Genomic DNA, 20914 nt, shown 5'->3' on the forward strand with positions numbered 1-20914 from the left:
TTTGTTCCAAGTGTCTACGTAAGGGTTTCACAACATAAAGAAGGACACGTGAAACACGAGTACGCTGCGTTAACATTTAATATACTCACAAAACATATAAACTCACGAAACACGTATCACAGATAAAGACATACTAAACTTCAAATAATATGAAGGTCACAGACATTAACAAAACGAACAGCAAAGTAATTTAACTAAATCAAAAGAAAACGGAAAGCTTGTTTGCTGATTCTCCTCTCTCCTGCCATGCTCCGCTTCAGTGTCCTTTATAGTGGATCAAAAGCGACTCCAACCAGGCGCAGGTGTATAACGACACACAGGTGCGGACCTAATCAACTCAGACACAAAGAAAAGAAACAAGAGTCATGACGTCATCACAAGGAGAGGAAAACACAAGACACAAACCGTAACAATGCAGTGCACATTATGAACCATGGCGTTAACTTGAACTGCATTTCTGTCAGTGCGTGACTACAGCTCGGTAATAAACAACGTTTTTTGATTGATCCATTTCATACAATCCGCCTTCATTTAGCAAGTGCATTTGCGCAAAAACATTTTTCTAGTTCAACGTTGTTGGATGCTGCTGATAAAACCGATTCGCCAAGACTACAAGGAGACATGCATCTGTGTGTGTGTGTTTGTTTTGTTAGTTCCCCGACCCATGTAAATAAAGATAAGAAATTCTTCGCGTACGAGGATAAGTCGGATCATTGGGAGAGGTAATTGTACACCATTGAGGAAATATTTATGAAGAAAGACATTGATTTTAGTTAATAAAATACTTTAAAAGCTACACATTGTCCCTTTAAGAAAGAAAAAAGAACAAAACACAAAAAGTCAACTCAGGGAAATTTAAGAATCCTTAGAATGCAAACAGTTCTGGAAACATTGGAACACACTAAACAAAACTTGCCATCAAGAACTAGCCATCCAGAATGGAGATGTTTGGATAAACCACTTCTCCAACCTCTTCAGTAATATAAACAAGAACATATGGGACACAGGACAGGACCTTTGACCCTAGTGCCTGACTTTTGGTGATCTGAAGTGTCAACTAAGTGATAACCAGAAACTTATTTAACAATGGGTCTCTTATCTGTGGAAAGAAGCCTGCTGAAGAAAGGCCTTAAAATGGTAAAAAGGCTGCCCATCTCTTCCTGTCCACTCACTTCACAGGGTAACTTCAGTGTGGGGACTGAGCCTTCTTGCAGGAATAAATACTTTAAAAAAAGACTTTTTTGATTCTGAGTGTCTCCTACGCAGTGATGATGGTTTAATATGAATTTTTGCCACAACAATGTCCTTTCACTTTTTATATCCATTTCGATCTTTTAATTAATTTGATGTACTGAAATTTTAATTTATTATTTTTTTCTTTCATGTCAGACCTGATGGAAGAGAGCGAGGAGAGTGAAGAACTGAGAGAAGTGAAGGAGGAGAGTGAATAACTGAGAGAAGTGAAGGATGAGAGTGAAGAACTGAGAGAAGTGAAGGAGGAGAGTGAAGAACTGAGAGAAGTGAAGGAGGAGAGTGAAGAACTGAGAGAAGTGAAGGAGGAGAGTGAAGAACTGAGAGAAGTGAAGGAGGAGAGTGAAGAACTGAGAGAAGTGAAGGAGGAGAGTGAAGAACTGAGAGAAGTGAAGGAGGAGAGTGAAGAACTGAGAGAAGTGAAGGAGGAGAGTAAAGAACTGAGAGAAGTGGAGGAGGAGAGTGAAGAACTGAGAGAAGTGAAGGAGGAGAGTGAAGAACTGAGAGAAGTGAAGGAGGAGAGTGAAGAACTGAGAGAAGTGGAGGAGGAGAGTGAAGAACTGAGAGAAGTGAAGGAGGAGAGTGAAGAACTGAGAGAAGTGAAGGAGGAGAGTGAAGAACTGAGAGAAGTGGAGGAGGAGAGTGAAGAACTGAGAGAAGTGAAGGAGGAGAGTGAAGAACTGAGAGAAGTGAAGGAGGAGAGTGAAGAACTGAGAGAAGTGAAGGAGGAGAGTAAAGAACTGAGAGAAGTGGAGGAGGAGAGTGAAGAACTGAGAGAAGTGAAGGAGGAGAGTGAAGAACTGAGAGAAGTGAAGGAGGAGAGTGAAGAACTGAGAGAAGTGAAGGAGGAGAGTGAAGAACTGAGAGAAGTGATGGAGGAGAGTGAAGAACTGAGAGAAGTGATGGAGGAGAGTGAAGAACTGAGAGAAGTGAAGGAGGAGAGTGAAGAACTGAGAGAAGTGAAGGAGGAGAGTGAAGAACTGAGAGAAGTGAAGGAGGAGAGTGAAGAACTGAGAGAAGTGGAGGAGGAGAGTGAAGAACTGAGAGAAGTGAAGGAGGAGAGTGAAGAACTGAGTGAAGTGAAGGAGGAGAGTGAAGAACTGAGAGAAGTGGAGGAGGAGCATCATGTCCAACCTGGAGGAAAACCTTTGAGTCGCTCAAAGACTAAACAGACATTTTTAAAGAAAAGAAGAGCCAAGAAATCTTTCACCTGCACTCAGTGTGGAAACAGTTTCACAACCAAACAATGTCTTGAGATTCACATGAGGATCCACACCGGAGAGAAGCCGTACACATGTGATCAGTGTGGAAACAGTTTCACAAGCAAACACTATCTTAATGTTCACATGAGGATCCACACCGGAGAGAGGCCGTTCACATGTGATCAGTGTGGAAACAGTTTCACAAGCAAACACTATCTTAATGTTCACATGAGGATCCACACCGGAGAGAAGCCGTTCACATGTGATCAGTGTGGCAAAACGTTTCTCTCTGCATCAGTCCTGAAGACACACCTGAGAGTTCATACAAAGGAGAAGCCGCATTCATGTTCTGTGTGTGGAAAGAGTTTTTCACGGCGGCAACATTTACATATACATGAGAAAACTCACACTGGTGTGAGAGAGTACATGTGCTTTGAGTGTGAGAAGACTTTTACTACAGCAAACAGTTTAAAACTGCACCAGAGAATTCACACTGGAGAAAAACCTTACAAGTGTTCACACTGTGACAAGAGATTCAGTCAGTCATCATCTCTGAAAAAACATGAGAGGATCCACACTGGAGAAAAACCTTACAAGTGTTCACACTGTGACAAGAGATTCAGTCACTTAATATCTCTGAAAACACATGAGATGGTCCACACTGGAGAAAAACCTAACAAGTGTTCACACTGTGACAAGAGATTCAGTGAGTCATCATCTCTGAAAAGACATGAGAGGATCCACACTGGAGAAAAACCTTACAAGTGTTCACACTGTGACAAGAGATTCAGTGTGTCATCATCTCTGAAAAAACATGAGAGGATCCACACTGGAGAGAAACCTTACAAGTGTTCACACTGTGACAAGAGATTCAGGCAGTCATCATCTCTGAAAAAACATGAGAGAATTCACACTGGAGAAAAACCTTACAAGTGTTCACACTGTGATAAGCGATTCAGTCGATCAGGAAATCTGAAAGCACATGAGAGGATCCACACTGGAGAGAAGCCGCACACGTGTGATCAGTGTGGAAAGAGTTTCTCTATTAAAACTCACCTGAAGCTACACATGAAGATCCATACAGTGGAGAAACCACTTTAACACCGTCTGAAATCACGGTAAGTAGTTTATTTTCATGTGCTGAGCAACAGTCTCTTCTGTGTTAGTTATGCCTAATTCACACTACACAACTTTAAACATCGGCAGGTCGCTGTTCTGTTTAGACTACGTGACTTGCTCTGGAGTCTTGAAGTCGTTGTGGTGTTCACACTACGTAACACCACGTAAATGATCTGGAATAGGGGGTTACACACTACACGAGCTGAGAACAACTGTCACCCAATGACTCTACCCGGTCCCCAAACCACGTTTTGTCACGAAAGCACACGGGAGAAGTGGAATGTGAAATGACGAAAAAAGAAAAAAAAAGTTTCTTGCGCAATGATCTGTTTAGAACTTCGAAAAAAAAGAATATGGGTGAAAGGATGGATAAGCACACCGGGCAGCAGGGATTGTCTGTCAGAGAGAGTTGGAGGAGAGTAAAACATCTTTATAATGTAAATGCAGCTCCTGCTCGTGTTGTGGTTTGGTAACGATGGTTACAAATACAAAAGGCTTGTGTGTTATGTGATGATAAGCTGATCATTGGCTGTTGCTCCTCGCGACACCACAGGCTGTCGAGTTGGCCGACAGCTCCAGATATTTAGCATGCTAGATATTTGTCGGCGAGGTGTCAGCGAGCGTTTTTGATTCGTCAATTATTTTCACACATAAAGATTGTCGAGCGCGGATCACCCACAGATTTGCACGCGATTACAGCCCGACCTATCGCCGAGCTCATTAACTTGCAAATCGGGCTTAAAATCCTGTAGTGTGAACTAGGCATTAGCCACACATCACCCTATAGCCAAATCTCTCCTCTCCACCTATAGCCGGTGTGTGGTGAGCACAGGACACTTTGTTGATTGATTGATATCTATTAACTCGTGTTCAACCATCAGGAATGTTTAATTTGTCAGTACAGATTAGTGATGTGTCGTTCATGAACGAAAATTTAATATGACTCGGGACTATCGAGTTATCTCAGAGAGCGATTTGTTTATTTTGTGTTGACCGCGAATGCGCATTACACAACATATTGGTTCTGGATGTGAACTGAATGTGAATGTGAACCATATCTGGACTCTGATAAACACAACTGCCGTCTATCCCTCGTCTCTAGGCAGATGTTTCAAATCACGTCGTCCACTCATCTTTTCTCTGCATCTTAACTGCTTCATCAGTTACCATGAGATCCTGAAGGCTTTCCCTCCTGGATTCTAATGGTGAAAATTGATTCTTGGCATTGTGTCCTACCAGGCTGAGTCTTTCATCAGTTTGGGCAAGGCTGTCAGATGTTAGGTTTTCATTGGACATGGGCCGGCCGGTGACATGTTCAAAAGGGCATAGTCCAATTTCCTTGTGGTCATCCTTACTGCATTGCTTGTCGTGATGCAGTTTTGTTTTAGCTTCCACCACTGATGGCATTTGTTTTCTGGATGCTTTATCTTGAATCAGTTTACATGGCAACACTTGCTTTAGTTGTCTTAATGCCGCTGTATGTGCACCTCTCTCCTTTACGGCTTGTATAGCAGCACCATCTACTAGGACATCATCTTTGGCTTCAGTTCTTGAGACGTCTGTGTATGCTTTTAACTTTGGGGTGGTGTCTTCATTTGTCGTTTTTGCATACACATATTGTCCATCAGTTGTTGGATGAGATTTCACTTGTTGGTGCTGCAGAGAGAGGCTCTTCAGTTTCCCTGCGACTCAACAGCGTTTAGCAGAGTCTGTTTTTGTTTGGCTGTCAACTGCTGAAACCTTTTCAACAGGTTATCCTCGTCATCGCTTTGATGTTTTAATACGCAGCTTGCAATCACGAACAAAGTGTCCTTCTTCGTTGCAATACCTGCATCTTCCTTGAGTTTTTGAATGTCTACAATCTTCATTTTCTTTATGCTCATTCCACATTGCAGGCCTGATAGCGCTCCGGCGTCACGCCAAAAGATTGATCTGACAATTCCCAAGATCTGAGAGACTTTCACTAAACCACACCAGTAAGCCTACTTCAGCCAGTCGGTAATAGGGTAGGGGTTGATTTTGGCCAATCAGATTAATTCAGCAGTCACTCCACGTGCAAATTCGTTTTGTATTTCCCATACACTGAATGTGTTTCCCACACTGGCATTGCGAAACGTAGCCAAAGTCATGGAGTGCAAGGGTTCGTACAAGGTGCTTAAAGTGCTTGAAGTACTTGAATTTGACTTTTTTAAATTGAAGTCCTGGAAAACCCTTGAAAACAGCCATATTTTTTTTAAGAGGTACTTGAAAAGTGCCTGAATTATTAAAAACAGGGATGCATCGATACCGAGCTCATGTACTCGCACTCGTAAAAAAGCTCCGAAACCAACAACCGATAGGCCTACTACCATGCATCGTGTGCACCTTTTTTCTTCTGGCTCTCAACGAAGGCGGTCGCATTTTCTCTCCCTCTCCTCCCCCTGACCTTCCCTGCTTCGCTCCTCTCGTCTAGTCTTATGTCTTAACTTTGAGAGACTCTCTCCGCACTGCTCTCCAAACTAAAAATCATGGATTTGATCAACTGGTCTCTCAACGCAATTGACACCATCTTCTCGACAAGAAGCTTGGGTTCGGGGGAACCTGACTGCCCTGCCCGAACGTTCGCAGCTGGCTACACGATGGACGCGTGGGAGAGGTGGCGGGTCGTGTGTCTGGCGGCTCTTTCCGTGGAGGACATTGAAGATATCTACCTATTCGGAACCATGATAACAGGTCTTTTGCTGACTGGATTAGGCATTGCCCTGGTTTATCAAGAAATTAAGAAAACGGTGACAGCTGTCCAAACCCCCACAATGCTGCCCGGCATGATTGAAGCAGTGGGCAGAGAGGTCAGCACTCAGGCGGGGACTATTAACCGCATTATGGATAACATCAGGGAGGTGACCCGAAATCGGGATAACATTTACATTTTTACATTTTACATTTTTTATTCATTTAGCTGACGCTTTTATCCAAAGCGACTTACAATTGCTTTATATGTCAGAGGTCGCACGCCTCTGGAGCAACTAGGGGTTAAGTGTCTTGCTCAGGGACACATTGGTGTCTCTCAGTGGATTCGAACCCGGGTCTCTCACACCAAAGGCATGTGTCTTATCCATTGCGCCATCACCACCCCACCACATAACATCATGGAGAAGCTCACGGCTTTGCAAAAGCTGATGGACCAGAATGGACTAAGAGAGTAATCGTGCAAAGGAATGCGGCTACTCGCCCCAAGACCAAATAATCCCAATCTTATCTGCTTTCGGCCCCCCTCAACCAGCACTGGCCTCGGCCAAGGCCGCTGTTGGAACAACAACTCCCCCGGAAGAGCACTGCAGTGAGCCGCTCTTGCGTTCCTTCCCCCATCTCTCGCAGACACCTGCTGATTGTTGACTCTGTTTGGGACCTAATCAAGGTTGTCTCCAAGGCAACTTGCTGTGTTAGCGCTATGACATCTTGCGGACTGAGGCACCGAGATTTGGATGCCAGGCGGAGCGAATCTCCAGGCCTACACATACACAAACTCTTACATAAATATACAGATATGCAATCACCCCCCCCACCCCGAATCCCTCGCCTTCGCCGCTTTGTACCCCCCAGCCTGGCGGGCGGGTCTGTGACCAGCGCCGAAAATGGCTGCAGGACCGGATGGCTGTTTGCCTGTGCTGGGTTACCTTCATCCCCCACTCCCCTCCCCTGTTGCAAGTCTTGTGGGTTCATGTACTGATTATGTGCTAATGTTGCTGAGGTGTTTTTTTCCTGTTCCCAGACTGTACTCCTCACATGAGCCTAGTCTGGGAGTTGCCTTTTTTTCCCCTCACCTATCCTCATGTCATGCTGTATTATTTTCCTCAATGCTCTGTCTTCCTGTATGGTCTACCCCATTGTCATATTGTATGTATGTATGTTTGTGCATGGACAGGTTGATGGCTAATTTCACTGGTACTTGTGACTAGCGTCAATAAAGGCTACTACTACTACTACTACTGTGTAGTAACAGATAGCTGTGGTGCGCGAGCTGATAAGAGAAAACCGCGCAGTGGATCAGACGCGCGAGAGGGTCGAGCTCATCCCACAGACATCAAAACGAGCCATGTAGATTATTATTAACGTTAACTGACGAGAGAGAGAGAGAACCCGCGGGCACAAATCTGTTGAATGCTCTTGATTGCTGACACTCAGCGCGTGTTATATGGATGAAAACTAAATTGTATATGTAACTTAAGTAAAGTAAAAACATAACTGTTACCCGATTTATGTATAACGAGTGGTTCCCTACATTATTACTGGACGTTTTTGTCCAAACATCCAAAGCGTGCGCCGCGCAAACCAGTGTCCCAGCGCTCAAATACTGAATTAAATTGTCTTGCACTTGTACGGACGAATTCACTCAAAATTATGTAAAAACGCCCGTCTTGGTGAGTATCCTAGTAAACAAAGTCGGTTATCTCAAGTGAACGTAGCCATGTTCAAATGGGGTCCGTGCGTTCGTCTTAAAGGGGCCGCAGTTTTTATAAATCTGCTGCTGTGTTTTAACCTGTTAACCGTCAGTCAGAGCGAGGACGCACTGAAGCGTTTTTTTTTTTTAATAGTTCAAAGTTACTATCAGATTTAATGTTATTACCTTGACAAACTATACATCATTAAAAAGATATAAGTCTCACGTTTCAGTATTTGACCACTATTGTATTCTGAGAAACTTATAGTGACAGTTATGTCTTAATTTGTGTCAGGATTTATGTAATGAAAAAATGAGTCGATACCTTTAATATGAATTATGAGCGTCAGCTGCTCCATTCATAAAAAAACTCCCGTGGTGTTGTCATGACAGCGCGTGACAAAACAACGTCCCTCAGGGCTTTTGGCTCAAAAATGTGCAGATTTGGAGAAATATTGATAGATTCTCATAGGTTTACATCAGATTTCTATAGACAGGAATAATATTTATTGAATTTATATCAAAATGCGTCGATTTTATCATAAAGAGCGCTGGATACTCTGATGTACTGTGTTTTCAATCCATACCAGCAGCCGGAGGGCGCTCTATGGCTCTATGCACATGTGTTTTGTCCAAATATGGGAGCACGAAGAAGAACCAATGATGCACATTCCAGGACGTCAGTCACATAAACAGAGCTATCAGAGATCGCTGTAACATGCAGATAAAGATGTTTTGAAGACAATAAACATGATTGCAATGATATTTGATTTACCTGTGTTCTTCGAGCCATGTCAGGTATTTTTATTATAATAGATTATATTTATAATGTAATGGTAATCGATATAGACTTTATAATCGTGCAGAATACTAATAATACTAATAAAAGAATACATTTTCTGTCTGATTTTTTTATCTGAAGCCAAATAAGCTCGCAGAAGGTTATTTAAAACACTCGACTTGAGCTGTAAAGTAAGTTTGGAGCACAAACATGGTTTTAATCTCATAAATGTCGTGTATTGATGGTGTGCTAAGCTAACATGCTAACGTTAGCTAGCTCAGGTGCACCTGCCATCTAACGTTAGCTGTTATTTTTATGAATTTTTCTAAATAGGAATGCTTACTGAACTGTTTCTTTATTCAAGAAAGGCATTTGATACAGTTTCAATGTGAAGTGAGAACTTTGATACAACAAATTAGGGGGTGAAACAGCGTGAATAGACAGTCGTTAGCAATTATAATGCAAACAAAAGAAATGCATATTACCAGGGCCATAACCAGGCTGGAGATGTGTGAAATGTGAGCAGGAGAGACTTGACACTGAATGGGGCTCGTTTGCACCACAAAACAACAGAGACAATAGACTGAATAGATGCTTATAGATGACAATAAACACAAGTTTGCATTTTAAATTCTAATCAAATTATCAGATCTTAAAAAACATTTAACTAAATGCAGAGTTTTAGACTTATCACCTTCAAATTTTAAATATAACATGGTCAGACATGTGGCTTTAGCTGGAGTGCAATTCTAGATTGCTCCAGTGCCAACTTCAATTTAATTTTCATGAAGATGTTTCATAAAAATAAATTTCTAATAACTTACACAACTTTGAAGCTATTCATACAAACTTTGTTTCATTATGACAATAATTAATTCTACATTTCCAATAAAGTGCCAGGTGTCAGCTTTCAAATGAGACTATACTTGTGCTTTTAGTGCAAAGGGTACATGAAATGAATCTGTTCTTAGTTTGGGTATGCCATTTCTCGGGATTTTTCAAAAGTGGCGCTGCAGGCTAACAGGTTAATGTTAATAAACAATGGTCAAATAAATTACTCACTGCTCTTGACTAACTAGGCTACCCTTTTTAACTTTACAAAAATATACATCTATATTTAATTTATACACTAATGAATATGCAATTTTTTCACATTTGAATACTTTATTAAAATTTCTGTACCTGTTAGATCTACCCGAAAAACTGTTTAATTCATTTGTAGCCTGCCTTTGTTCTATTGTATTTATTTGAAATTGATTATTTGTTCTTATTTTGTTACTGACTGCTTACTTGTCTTTAATAATATTTCACATTAATTAGGCTGGTAGTTTTTGTTATAGTATCAAAATTGGATTAAATAATTGGTATTTCACTGGTGTCTAAACATTTGTACCACTGACCCAAACCTCAGCACTGAGCCTTTCTGGAGCTGCTCTTAGTATGTGCTGTACTATTAAATTAAAGATAGAATATGACAGAGCAATAGAATGAAGAGTGAAAGTAACAGAAGTTCATACAATGCATTTTAGCAGGCTTAATTAAGCATGAAAATAACTGAAATAAATATGTATATTTGATGAACAAATTAAGCCAACTGATATGATTTATATTATTTTGGTTTATCTACTAATAAATTTAAAAATTACAAATGTAGTGAAAATGCAGGGATCGGTTACGGTATCGGCGAGAACCAAAAATGAAAGTATCGGACTCGTTCTGCAAAAAGTGGTATCGGTGTATCCCTAATTAAAAAATAAAAAAATAAAAATTGTAATATCAAAATCATTTAAGGTACTATTTATCAAAATGTTCTCCCAGGGGAGCACACCCGTGGATCCCGCTTGACAGTTATGTTGATATGGGCATATATCTTGGCTTAGGGGCCTGCTTACCTCCCAGGGAAAAAAGTTCAGGCTCAGGATTTTTTTCTACTATCACCCCTGACATTGTCCTTTTGTGGTATGACATGGTCTTTGGTCGCAATGCTCTGAGTTTGACTTCATGTGTTCTTTCAATCTTTGCTGACCACTCCACAATCTGATTAAAAGATGTTCCAACACTGTCCCAGTCGTCATATCGGATTTTGAGGGCTTTTGAAACTTCAGGTTTCAGTCCATTTACAAAGGCAGTTTTCAGAGGCATGCTAGTGTCCTTGTCAAGATCCTCGCTGTCATTTAAACCAGCATGTTCCAACCAAATTTGTGTGAAGCGGTCTTCGAACTCTGCAACACTTTCTCCAGTCTTCTGCATGCATGAGGTAATTCTAGCCCAATTAACCTCTGCAGGTTTCAGTTCAAACAAGAATGTTCGTACAGCATCCCACCCAGCCTCAATGTTTTCTTGACTCACCTACCCTGTTTTCAACACTTTCAGTTAGCCTCTTTTGGTCATTGTCTCTTAAGTTCACATTAGCAATCATTACTCCGTCTAGTGGATGTCAATTGTAGATTTTCTGTAAGCGTTGAAGAAATTGCCAAGCTTTCCGTGGTTGCTTGTACACGTCTGGCAATTCTTTTGACCATTTGTCAACTTGCTCTGGAGAAGCTGGTTGGTATGTTCTATATGGAACATATTTCTTTACCACTTTTGTCACAATGCGAGTTTTTCTCTGACCATCCTCCTCCTCATTGTCAATTTCAAATTCAGTCCTTCTGTTTTTGACAATTACAGGAGCGAGTCTAACCTTTTTGTTCTTCTTGGTGACATGAGCATGTGTCTCAGGTTCAACATCACTGTCATCAGGGCTCCCAGTCGAGCTGCTGCCACTTTCTCCTAGCAGATAATGACGTTGTTGAACCTTCTTGAGCTCTTTAAATGGATAGAGTGACTCTTTCTCTATCTTGCTGCTAGATTTTATGGGATTTTGTTGTCCAGAAAGCAACTTTAACAGCTTGTCATTATCATTCAAGAGTCTTTCTTTTTCCTTTTCATTTTGCAGTTGTTCAGCAAGTGCTCGAACTTTTGCCTTTTCCGCATTGATCTCTCGGTGTAGTTTGTCAGCCTCACACTTCTGCAAATGTTGCCGAATTGGTTTGTCCAGAATAACAGATAATCCATCTCTCTTAGTGTTTGTCCTTAAGCGATGTGTCTTTCCGTAAACCCTTTTAATGTCCGGCAAGGCCCATGGTCCACTCACTGAGTGCTTGATGCCGTACTTCTGGCTTATGTCATCATGGCACTTCTTCATTCCCAGCCGTTTGCCCAAATATGCATTCAAATTGTCCATCATCTGATCAATGGTAAAATTTGGAGGTTCCGTTCCATGTCTTTCTGTTGTTGGCCTCAGTGCAGCGCCATTACAATTTTTTTAGTGCAGACTCAGCCATGAGGAAACAAAACAAAAGTTGTTAGAGCCGTTACATGTGCTTATTCGGATTTAAATTCTCAGCAGTCTTTTAGACTGACCATTTCAGTCACACAGACACATCATTACAAATTCAACTTAATTTTCAATCCTACATTCAAAACAAAACATTCACGTTTAAACTAAGTTTCTTTGTTTCATTTCTAGAAAAGAAAACTCCTGACTTGTTCAGTTCTTTCTGAGTCCTAACCTGAATTGGTTTAAATTTGTCCCTTAGACATTAGACTTTCAATCTTTCTGCATCTTTCATCGGAAGGCAAATAAACTTCTAGTTTCTAACACAATTAGAATGTTTAATTCAAAACTACAATATTGGTTACTGAATTAGTCAAGAATGACCAATTCTTGCAGTAACATCAGTCCCAAACATTTTAATCTTATATTGGATACTGAATTAGTACCCAGTCAAGAATTACCAGTTCTTGCAGCAACATAAGTCCCAAACATTTTAATCTTATATTTGCTACTGAATTAGCACCCAGTCAGGAATTACCAGTTCTTGCAGCAACATCAGTCCCAAACATTTCAATTGCTCCTACAATCCAATGAGAACGGACCAAACCTCTTTCTTAAATGATTCTTAGAGACTCAAGAGAACAGGGCCAAGCTATTAAACTTATTTCTATAGCTCCTACAGTTTCAGGAGAACTAACTAAATCATTTAAAAGGTTCCTATAGATTCATGAGAAAGGACCAAACCTTATACAGTTACTACAATCTCTAGATGAACAGACTAAATTGTTTCTTTAACAATTCCTACAGACTCTAGAGAAAGGACCAAACCTGATACAGTTTCTACAATCTCTGGACAAACAGACTAAATTGTTTCTTTAACAATTCCTAAAGACTCCAGAAAAAAAGGACCAAACTTATACTTTATTTCAATAGCTCCTACAATCCCATGAGAACGGACCAAACCTCTTTCCTAAATTATTCTTAGAGACTCAAAAGAACAGGGCCAAGCTATAAAACTTATTTCTATAGCTCCTTCAGTTTCAGGAGAATTAACTAAATCATTTGAAAGGTTCCTACAGATTCATGAAAAAGGCCCAAGCCTAAAATTCTTAACAATACACAGTATGTGTGACTACACTACAAATACACTACAAATGACTACACTACAAACTGGTCTACTATTATTCTTTTCAGAAGATGTTCTTTTAGAGAGCTGATAAGTTTCACTCTCCAAATTAGGATATTTGAGACCGGATCCAGTTGATTCAAATAAATTGTGTCCACAGTCTTTTGAACTTCAAATACTCGAAAACTATTCCGTTTACTCCTTGTTGCAGCTGGTGAGTTCTCTTCTTGTCAGTCTCTCCTGGCTGGCTCGCCAAATTGTTAGATTTTGCTGTATTTGGCCGACCAGTGGTAGGGGTGGCTCGCCAATGTATTAGATATGGTAAATGGATTGCATTTATATAGCGCTTTCACAGACCCAATGGCCACCAAAGCGCTTTACAATATTGCCTCACATTCACCCATTCACTCACTCATTCATACACCGACGGCGGTGTCAGCCATGCAAGGCGATCCAGCTCGTCGGGAGCAGCTGGGGTTAAGCAGCAGCAGCTGTCTTGCTCAAGAACACCTCGACACTTGGTCAGGTGGAACCGGGGATTGAACCAGTGAAACCCACATTGAACCACCAACCTTCCGATTTGTAGACAACCTACATGAACCACTGAGCCACTGCCGCCCCTATTTTATCCTAATCTCCAAGGTCTTCTTCCCCCCCAGAGCCTTCCTCCCAGTAGATTTCCATCCAGTAGTTTTCCATAGACAAAGAAGCCATAACACTAGTTTAGATTCGTCACTAGTTGGCCCATAAGCCCTCCTTCAGCAAACGGCCTTCTGACATTCTAGGTCAGAGGTCCTTGTTCGTCTGTTCTCTGGAGTGTCTCTCCCTTCTGCCTCCCCAGGTACATAAACATCATCTTCTCTCACTACAAGTGAGAGACACACATGTGACATTCTTTGAATCATCTATATTTTACTAAAGATCAATGAATATCATAAAACTTCCACCACATAAGCTTGACCAGAGTTCTTGTGAGGAGAATAATTTATTGAAGGTTTGTAGTGTAGCGGTCCTTCAGCAGCGATGTTATCATGTCGCCCTTCAACATTCATCTACTTTTGAAAGAAACTGTATCCTTGCGCCTGGGCGGGAATTCTTGTCGTTTGAATATTTAACATCTTTATAGTTGTATTTAAAATTTCCTGGCAAATATTATATGACATATGATAAAATGATATGATATTATGTGAAAAAAATTGTAATTAAAAACATTCGAAGCACGACTACTTTGTCAAGCGTAATGTGTCATCAGTCATTGACTAGGTCATGTTGAACCAGTTGGTCCCATATGGGACCCACTTAATTTCTGACATTACTTAATTTCTCTCATTACCAGCTTTGCAAATTGGAAATAAAATGCATGTTAGATAAATTAATAGGCAAGTGAACGTTGTAATTATGATAATTCAAATAAAATGAAATATCACAATATAAAATAATGCATTTTTATTTAAAAAGCTGATCAGATCCCATCTATGATAGTATTTGTTATTTGTATAATAGTGACTATCAACCAAATGTTATCATTTCAAAAGTTTACATTTATAAATATATAAATTATGTATTTTAAGCATGAAATTATTTTGCCCACATAGGTCCTATGAAGGTCCCATATTATCATCCAACATGGGCATACCTATATGTGACCCACATTGTGAAACCCACATAGGACCCACATCAATTGCCCATGTTCAGCCCATGCCCACAAGGAACCCATGCTGCCAGATATAACCCACATGGGGCCCATGTATTAATGTTGGCTGGGGTGTTTCTAACAGCAAACACTCAGAATAAAGTGAGATGATCTTCTGATGATCCTGAATGGCTTGTTGAATGAGTGTTGATAGTCTGAGGCTCATCAATATTAACAGATCTGCTGAAAACACTCTTTATTTCATGACAATAGTTCCTGTTTTCACCTCATTTATTATGCTGATGTCTTCAGATCTCCTGTAAATTGTCACTTAAAGCTCATTTAAGGGCATTTGTTGGCTACTAAATACGTTTATCTCTGTGTTTGATTTTAACTGTTTTTCTTAATTTAATTTAAGGTTTAGAATTTACATTCATTTTAAAAAAAATATATTTCTAGATGTCCAGGCCTCCAGACTAACTTTTTTTACTAGGAGCGCTGTAGCCCCTGACTGAAAATTTTAGGAGCACAAGCAAAAAATGTAGGGGCACATCTCAAATCAGCTTGTAATGCAATTATTCACATTTCCCCCAAAATAACTGTAATACTGACAAATTCTTTAATAATAAATAGACTTAACGTACAGATATTACAATGTGCAGAAGTTCACAGGCTCCAGACTAACATTTGAGGGCAGCAGCACCGGAGCCACTAAGTTTTACCAAAAATATCTGGTAGCATTGGGGCTGACAATAAAGCACTAAGCTTAATTTAGGGTGTAGATGAAATTAACTTGAATTATTATCATTCATAATGTCTTAATATTCATTAAAAAGCTAAATGAGTCTGTGAAGGATAAATGAGTTGCGCATTTTCGTTCCTCATTTTGTTTGCATTCGGTGCTGCTTGGCAACTTTGTGGTCACGCGAGCGCAACCTAAATAAATATTTGGTCGCACCGGCAGGAAAAATAGTCACAAAATGCGATCAATTATCATTTATTATAAAAACAAACTCAGTGATTTATATTTTTGATTTTGGCAGATCAGCTCCTCCCACACTGGAATACATCATCAGTGAAGCTCCTCCCACTGTAATTCATCATCAGTGAAGCTCCTCCCACAGTGATTCATCATCAGTGAAGCTCCTCCCACTGCAATCACATCAGCAGTGAAGCTCCTCCCACTGTAATTCCCCAATAAATGCTGTAAATTCCCATCAGCTACAAGTGAAGACGAGCATGACAGCATCAGGAAGAGCTGAAATCTGCAGAGACTGAGTTTATTAAAGAGGACAGTGAGAACACGAGTGATCCAGAACCCTGCAGAATGAAACACACTGAAGATCCTGAAGAACAAAGAGGTTGGTGTTTATTCTTCATTCATTCATGATGCTGGAGAACATTCATGTTAGAAACATTCAAGCACTTCATCACATTTAGATAAACAGTTCAACTATGAAATGGTGCAGAATGTTCTGGGTTTTTCTTCAACAAATGGTCAGTAAAGGGAGATTTGAGACACTTATATTGATTGTTGTTAATGTCAAGCCCTGGTTATAGAGATTCTTCTTACTTTGGTAACAGGGTTGATGAATACAGTCAATGCTGCAGTTTGTGTAAAAACTGAGACAATGGATTGAGATTATTCTCTTGTCTTCCCATCGTGCATCAGAAAGAGCCCAGATTATGTCACTTCCTGTGTCACAGTTTTAAGAAATGCTCTGTTTTAAAAGGAGGAAAATCATGTCAGGAGTAACAGGGTTGCGTGAAACATGTAGGACACAGAAATGTACCTCATTCATGTAAAGTTTGAGGACATATAATCATCAGTGCTGTGATGTAACGAATTACAAATACTCACGTTACTGTAATTAGGCCTAAGTAGTTTTTTTTCCACAAATTGTACTTTTTTGAGTACCGGTAGTTTAAAAATTGTGTAATTTTACATTTACATTTCTCTCAGTGCGTGACTACAGCTCGGTAATAAACAACGCTTTTTGATTGATCCATTTCATTCAATCCGCCTTCATTTAGCAAGTGCACTTGTGCAAAAACATTTTTCAAGTTCAACGTTGTTGGATGCTGCAAGGAAATTTAAGAATCCTTAGAATGCAAACAGTTCTGGAAACAGTGGAACACACTAAACAAAACTTGCCATCAAGAACTCGCCATCCAGAATGGAGATGTTTGGATAAACCACTTCTCCAATATAAACAAGAACATATGGGACACAGGACAGGACCTTTGACCCTAGTATTGACTTTTGGTGATCTGAAGTGATGACTAAGTGATAAACAGAAACTTATATAACAATGGGTCTCTTATCTGTGGAAAGAAGCCTGCTGAAGAAAGGCCTTGAAAATGGTAAAAAGGCTGCCCATCTCTTCCTGTCCACTCACTTCACAGGGTAACTTCTGTGTGGGGACTGAGCCTTCTTGCAAGAATAAATACTTTTAAAAAAGACTTTTTTGATTCTGAGTGTCTCCTACGCAGTGATGATGGTTTAATATGAATTTTTGCCACAACAATGTCCTTTCACTTTTTATATCCATTTCGATCTTTTAATTAATACGATGTACTGAAATTTTAATTTAATATTTTTTCTTTCATGTCAGACCTGATGGAAGAGAGCGAGGAGAGTAAAAAACTGAGAGAAGTGAAGGAGGAGTGTGAAGAACTGAGAGAAGTGAAGGAGGAGAGTGAAGAACTGAGAGAAGTGAAGGAGGAGAGTGAAGAACTGAGTGAAGTGGAGGAGGAGCATCATGTCCAACCTGGAGGAAAACCTTTGAGTTACTCAAAGACTAAACAGACATTTTTAAAGAAAAGAAGAGCCAAGAAATCTTTCACCTGCACTCAGTGTGGAAACAGTTTCACAAGCAAACAACGTATTGAGAGTCACATGAGGATCCACACCGGAGAGAGGCCGTTCACATGTGATCAGTGCGGAAAGAGTTTCACACAAATAACAAATCGTTATCGTCACATGAGGATCCACACCGGAGAGAAGCCGTTCACATGTGATCTGTGCGGCAAAACATTTCTTAGTTCATCACACCTGAAGATACACCTGACAGTTCATACGAAGGAGAAGCCACATTCATGTTCTGTGTGTGGAAAGAGTTTTTCACGGCTGCAATATTTACATAGACATGAGAAAATTCATACTGGTGTGAGAGAGTACATGTGCTTTGAGTGTGAGAAGACTTTCACTACATCGGACAGTTTAAAACTGCACCAGAGAATTCACACTGGAGAAAAACCTTACAAGTGTTCACACTGTGACAAGAGATTCCGTCACTTATTATCTCTGAAAACACATGAGATGATCCACACTGGAGAAAAACCTTACAAGTGTTCACACTGTGACAAGAGATTCAGTGAGTCATCACATCTGAAAAGACATGAGAGGATCCACACTGGAGAAAAACCTAACAAGTGTTCACACTGTGGCAAGAGATTCAGTCAGTCATCAAATCTGAAAACACATGAGAGGATCCACAGCAGAGAGAAGCCGCACAAGTGTGATCAGTGTGGAAAGAGTTTCTCTTTTAAAAGTGAAGCGACACATGAAGATCCATACAGTGGAGAAACCACGTTAACCCTCTGGGGTCTTTTTTTTACATAGCAGCAAAATAGACCTAAAATACTCTGTTGGTTTTGGTCATACAGAGAAATATGAAAAAATAAGCTGTTAAATGTCTACTTTTTTATGTGTCCACTTACAATCGAAATATAACATTGTGCTTTTGTAAAATAAAGAAAGTAAACAGGGTGTGCTTTCTGCCTCTCTGTCTCTGTGAACTTTTTTTCTGAAGTACGTCTCTAAACTTAAACAAAACTCAGCGAATACTATTCACTCAGACATGAGCTATATATCTCTATAATCATTTAAGTGTGTAGTTTTAAATTATCTAATTCAAAACTAAAACAAATATTCTCTGTTTATGTAATCTATATATAAAGAGCGAGAGATAAGCCGTTCTCATTATGGTTCTGCCAGCTCATTACTCTGCTAATGTGACACGCCCATCGAGAGCGCGCGCTATTCAAACGCAGATCTGAGGCAACACACGCAAACCAGTCAACGCCCACAACAGCTGGAAAACACACTCGCTGTGAGGAATAATAATATCGTGATAATCCTGGAAATTTTACCTCAAACGTGCTGGAGTAGCCTAACAACGGATCCAGCTGCAGATCATCAGTAAGTGCTTTGTTCTAATCGCGATATGAAATGGTGTCTGTAAACCGCAAAAGACTGTTTAAATTTGAATCGCGTTTCTGTGTTTGAATGAATGAACAGCACAGACGCGTGTTGTTGTTTACTAGCCTACAGCTCGCGCGTGTCTGTGTGTGAATGAATATCGCTTTTAGCAAACTATCTATATTGCCTACTGAGATGAGTAAAAATCGACTGAATACGTTGAAATAAAATGTCTTTGTATAAGCAACATATTAAACTGCAAATTAACATTTATGCCCTAGGCTAATATACTGTATATTAATATACAGCCTATAAAAGACGATAGCCTATGTTACAGACGAAATATGAAAGACAACATTTCGTTTTGGATAGATTATAAAGTTTTTACTGCCACATCAAAACCTAATTTACAATGTGCAAAGAAAATCTTAAAAGGTCAATATAAGCCTTCTCTTTAAATTATTTTTGTTTTATTAGTGACAAATTTGGGGAGAGGATAGCCTACATCCAAAACTTTCTGAAATACGAATGAGAATTAACTGCACAATTACTAGAAATGTTTACCTTGGATATTATACAATTTGCAAGCATACACAGTTTGTGGAAAAATACACTTTTTTTCAAGATGTTTCCAACTCTGAACCAACTCTGTAGTTATATATATATATATATATATATGTGTGTGTGTGTGTTGTCTTTGCATTCTTTCTTGTGATGGCTCAGGCTCAGTGACACCTGAATGAAAGGCTCATTAGTATGCAGCATTAGCAGGTCTTCTTTGTCTTCTCTCAGGTGGGAATGAGGACATTATTCATGACCTTGTTGGATCATTCACGCCCACCTGCATATTGCCTTTCCAAACAAAAAGTGTCTTACAAAATTTAAATCAATCTATTGTTTAATGTGAACGATTAGCCCGGATGATTTTCAGATAATTTTGAAGTAAACAATTTAGCCGACAACATCCATTAGTCAAAAGTATTGTGGGAATATGTGAAGTTGGTCGTATGTGGTCTTATATCAGAAAATTTAAGTTTGAGTTTTTTGAATAACCAAGCATAAATAATATTCTCTCAAAAATGCAAACATGTACATACATGTTGCTCACATATTATGATAGCCATGTTCGTGCTAAATAGAGTGTAATTACACCTTTGCCATTAATATGTTTATAAGCAACTGAAAAAAATACTAATATGTTTATAAGCAACTGAAAAAAATACAAATATCAGGGCATGTCAAAACATCTCAAGGACCCCAAAAACACCTTAGACCCCAGAGGGTTAACACCGTCTGAAATCACGGTAAGTAGTTTATTTTCATGTGCTGAGCAACAAAGTCTCTTCTGTGTAAGTTATGCCTAGTTCACACTACACAACTTTAAACGTCGGCAGATCGCTGTGCTGTTTAGACTACATGACTTGCTCTGGAGTCTTGAAGTCGTTGTGGTGTTCACACTGCGTGACACCACGTAAATGATCTGGAACAGGGGGTTACACACTACACAAGCTGAGAACAACTCTGCCACCCAATGACTACCCGGTCCCCAAACCACGTTTTGTCACGAAAGCACACGCGAAAAGTGGAATGTGAAATGACGAAGAAAAACAAAAAAGTTTGTTGCACAATGACTTGTTTAGAACCTCGAAAAAAAAGAATATGGGTGAAAGGATGGATAAGCAGAGATTGTATATCCTGTAGTGTGAACTAGGCATTAGCCACACATCACCCTATAGCCAAATCTCTCCTCTCCACCTATGGTGTGTGGTGAGATGCTCTAGAGACAAACATGGTTATTTCAGTGTGTAGGCCTAAATGGCTCGACGGCAATTTTTTAACCTTTTTTTTTCAATAATAAA

The 20914-nt window shown here is 39.8% G+C and overlaps 3 protein-coding genes across 4 annotated transcripts in view; 2 read left to right on the forward strand and 1 right to left on the reverse strand.

Moving 5' to 3' along the window:
- LOC306999562 (uncharacterized protein) overlaps positions 1-20914 on the reverse strand; it is an 825164-nt gene that overhangs the window by 674638 nt on the left and 129612 nt on the right. The window lies entirely within an intron of this gene.
- LOC306999729 (uncharacterized protein) overlaps positions 1-20914 on the forward strand; it is a 113997-nt gene that overhangs the window by 2277 nt on the left and 90806 nt on the right. The window lies entirely within an intron of this gene.
- LOC306999640 (uncharacterized protein) lies at positions 1455-20870 on the forward strand. Its single transcript, XM_079614512.1, has 2 exons — positions 1455-3571; positions 17467-20870. Exon 1 carries the CDS (start codon positions 2124-2126, stop codon positions 3552-3554), a length of 1431 nt encoding a protein of 476 aa, XP_079470638.1. The 5' UTR covers positions 1455-2123; the 3' UTR covers positions 3555-3571; positions 17467-20870.

The sequence above is a fragment of the Phoxinus phoxinus genome (assembly GCF_949152265.1).
Source record: "Phoxinus phoxinus genome assembly, chromosome: 1".
In the NCBI taxonomy this organism is placed as follows: Eukaryota; Metazoa; Chordata; class Actinopteri; order Cypriniformes; family Leuciscidae; genus Phoxinus; species Phoxinus phoxinus.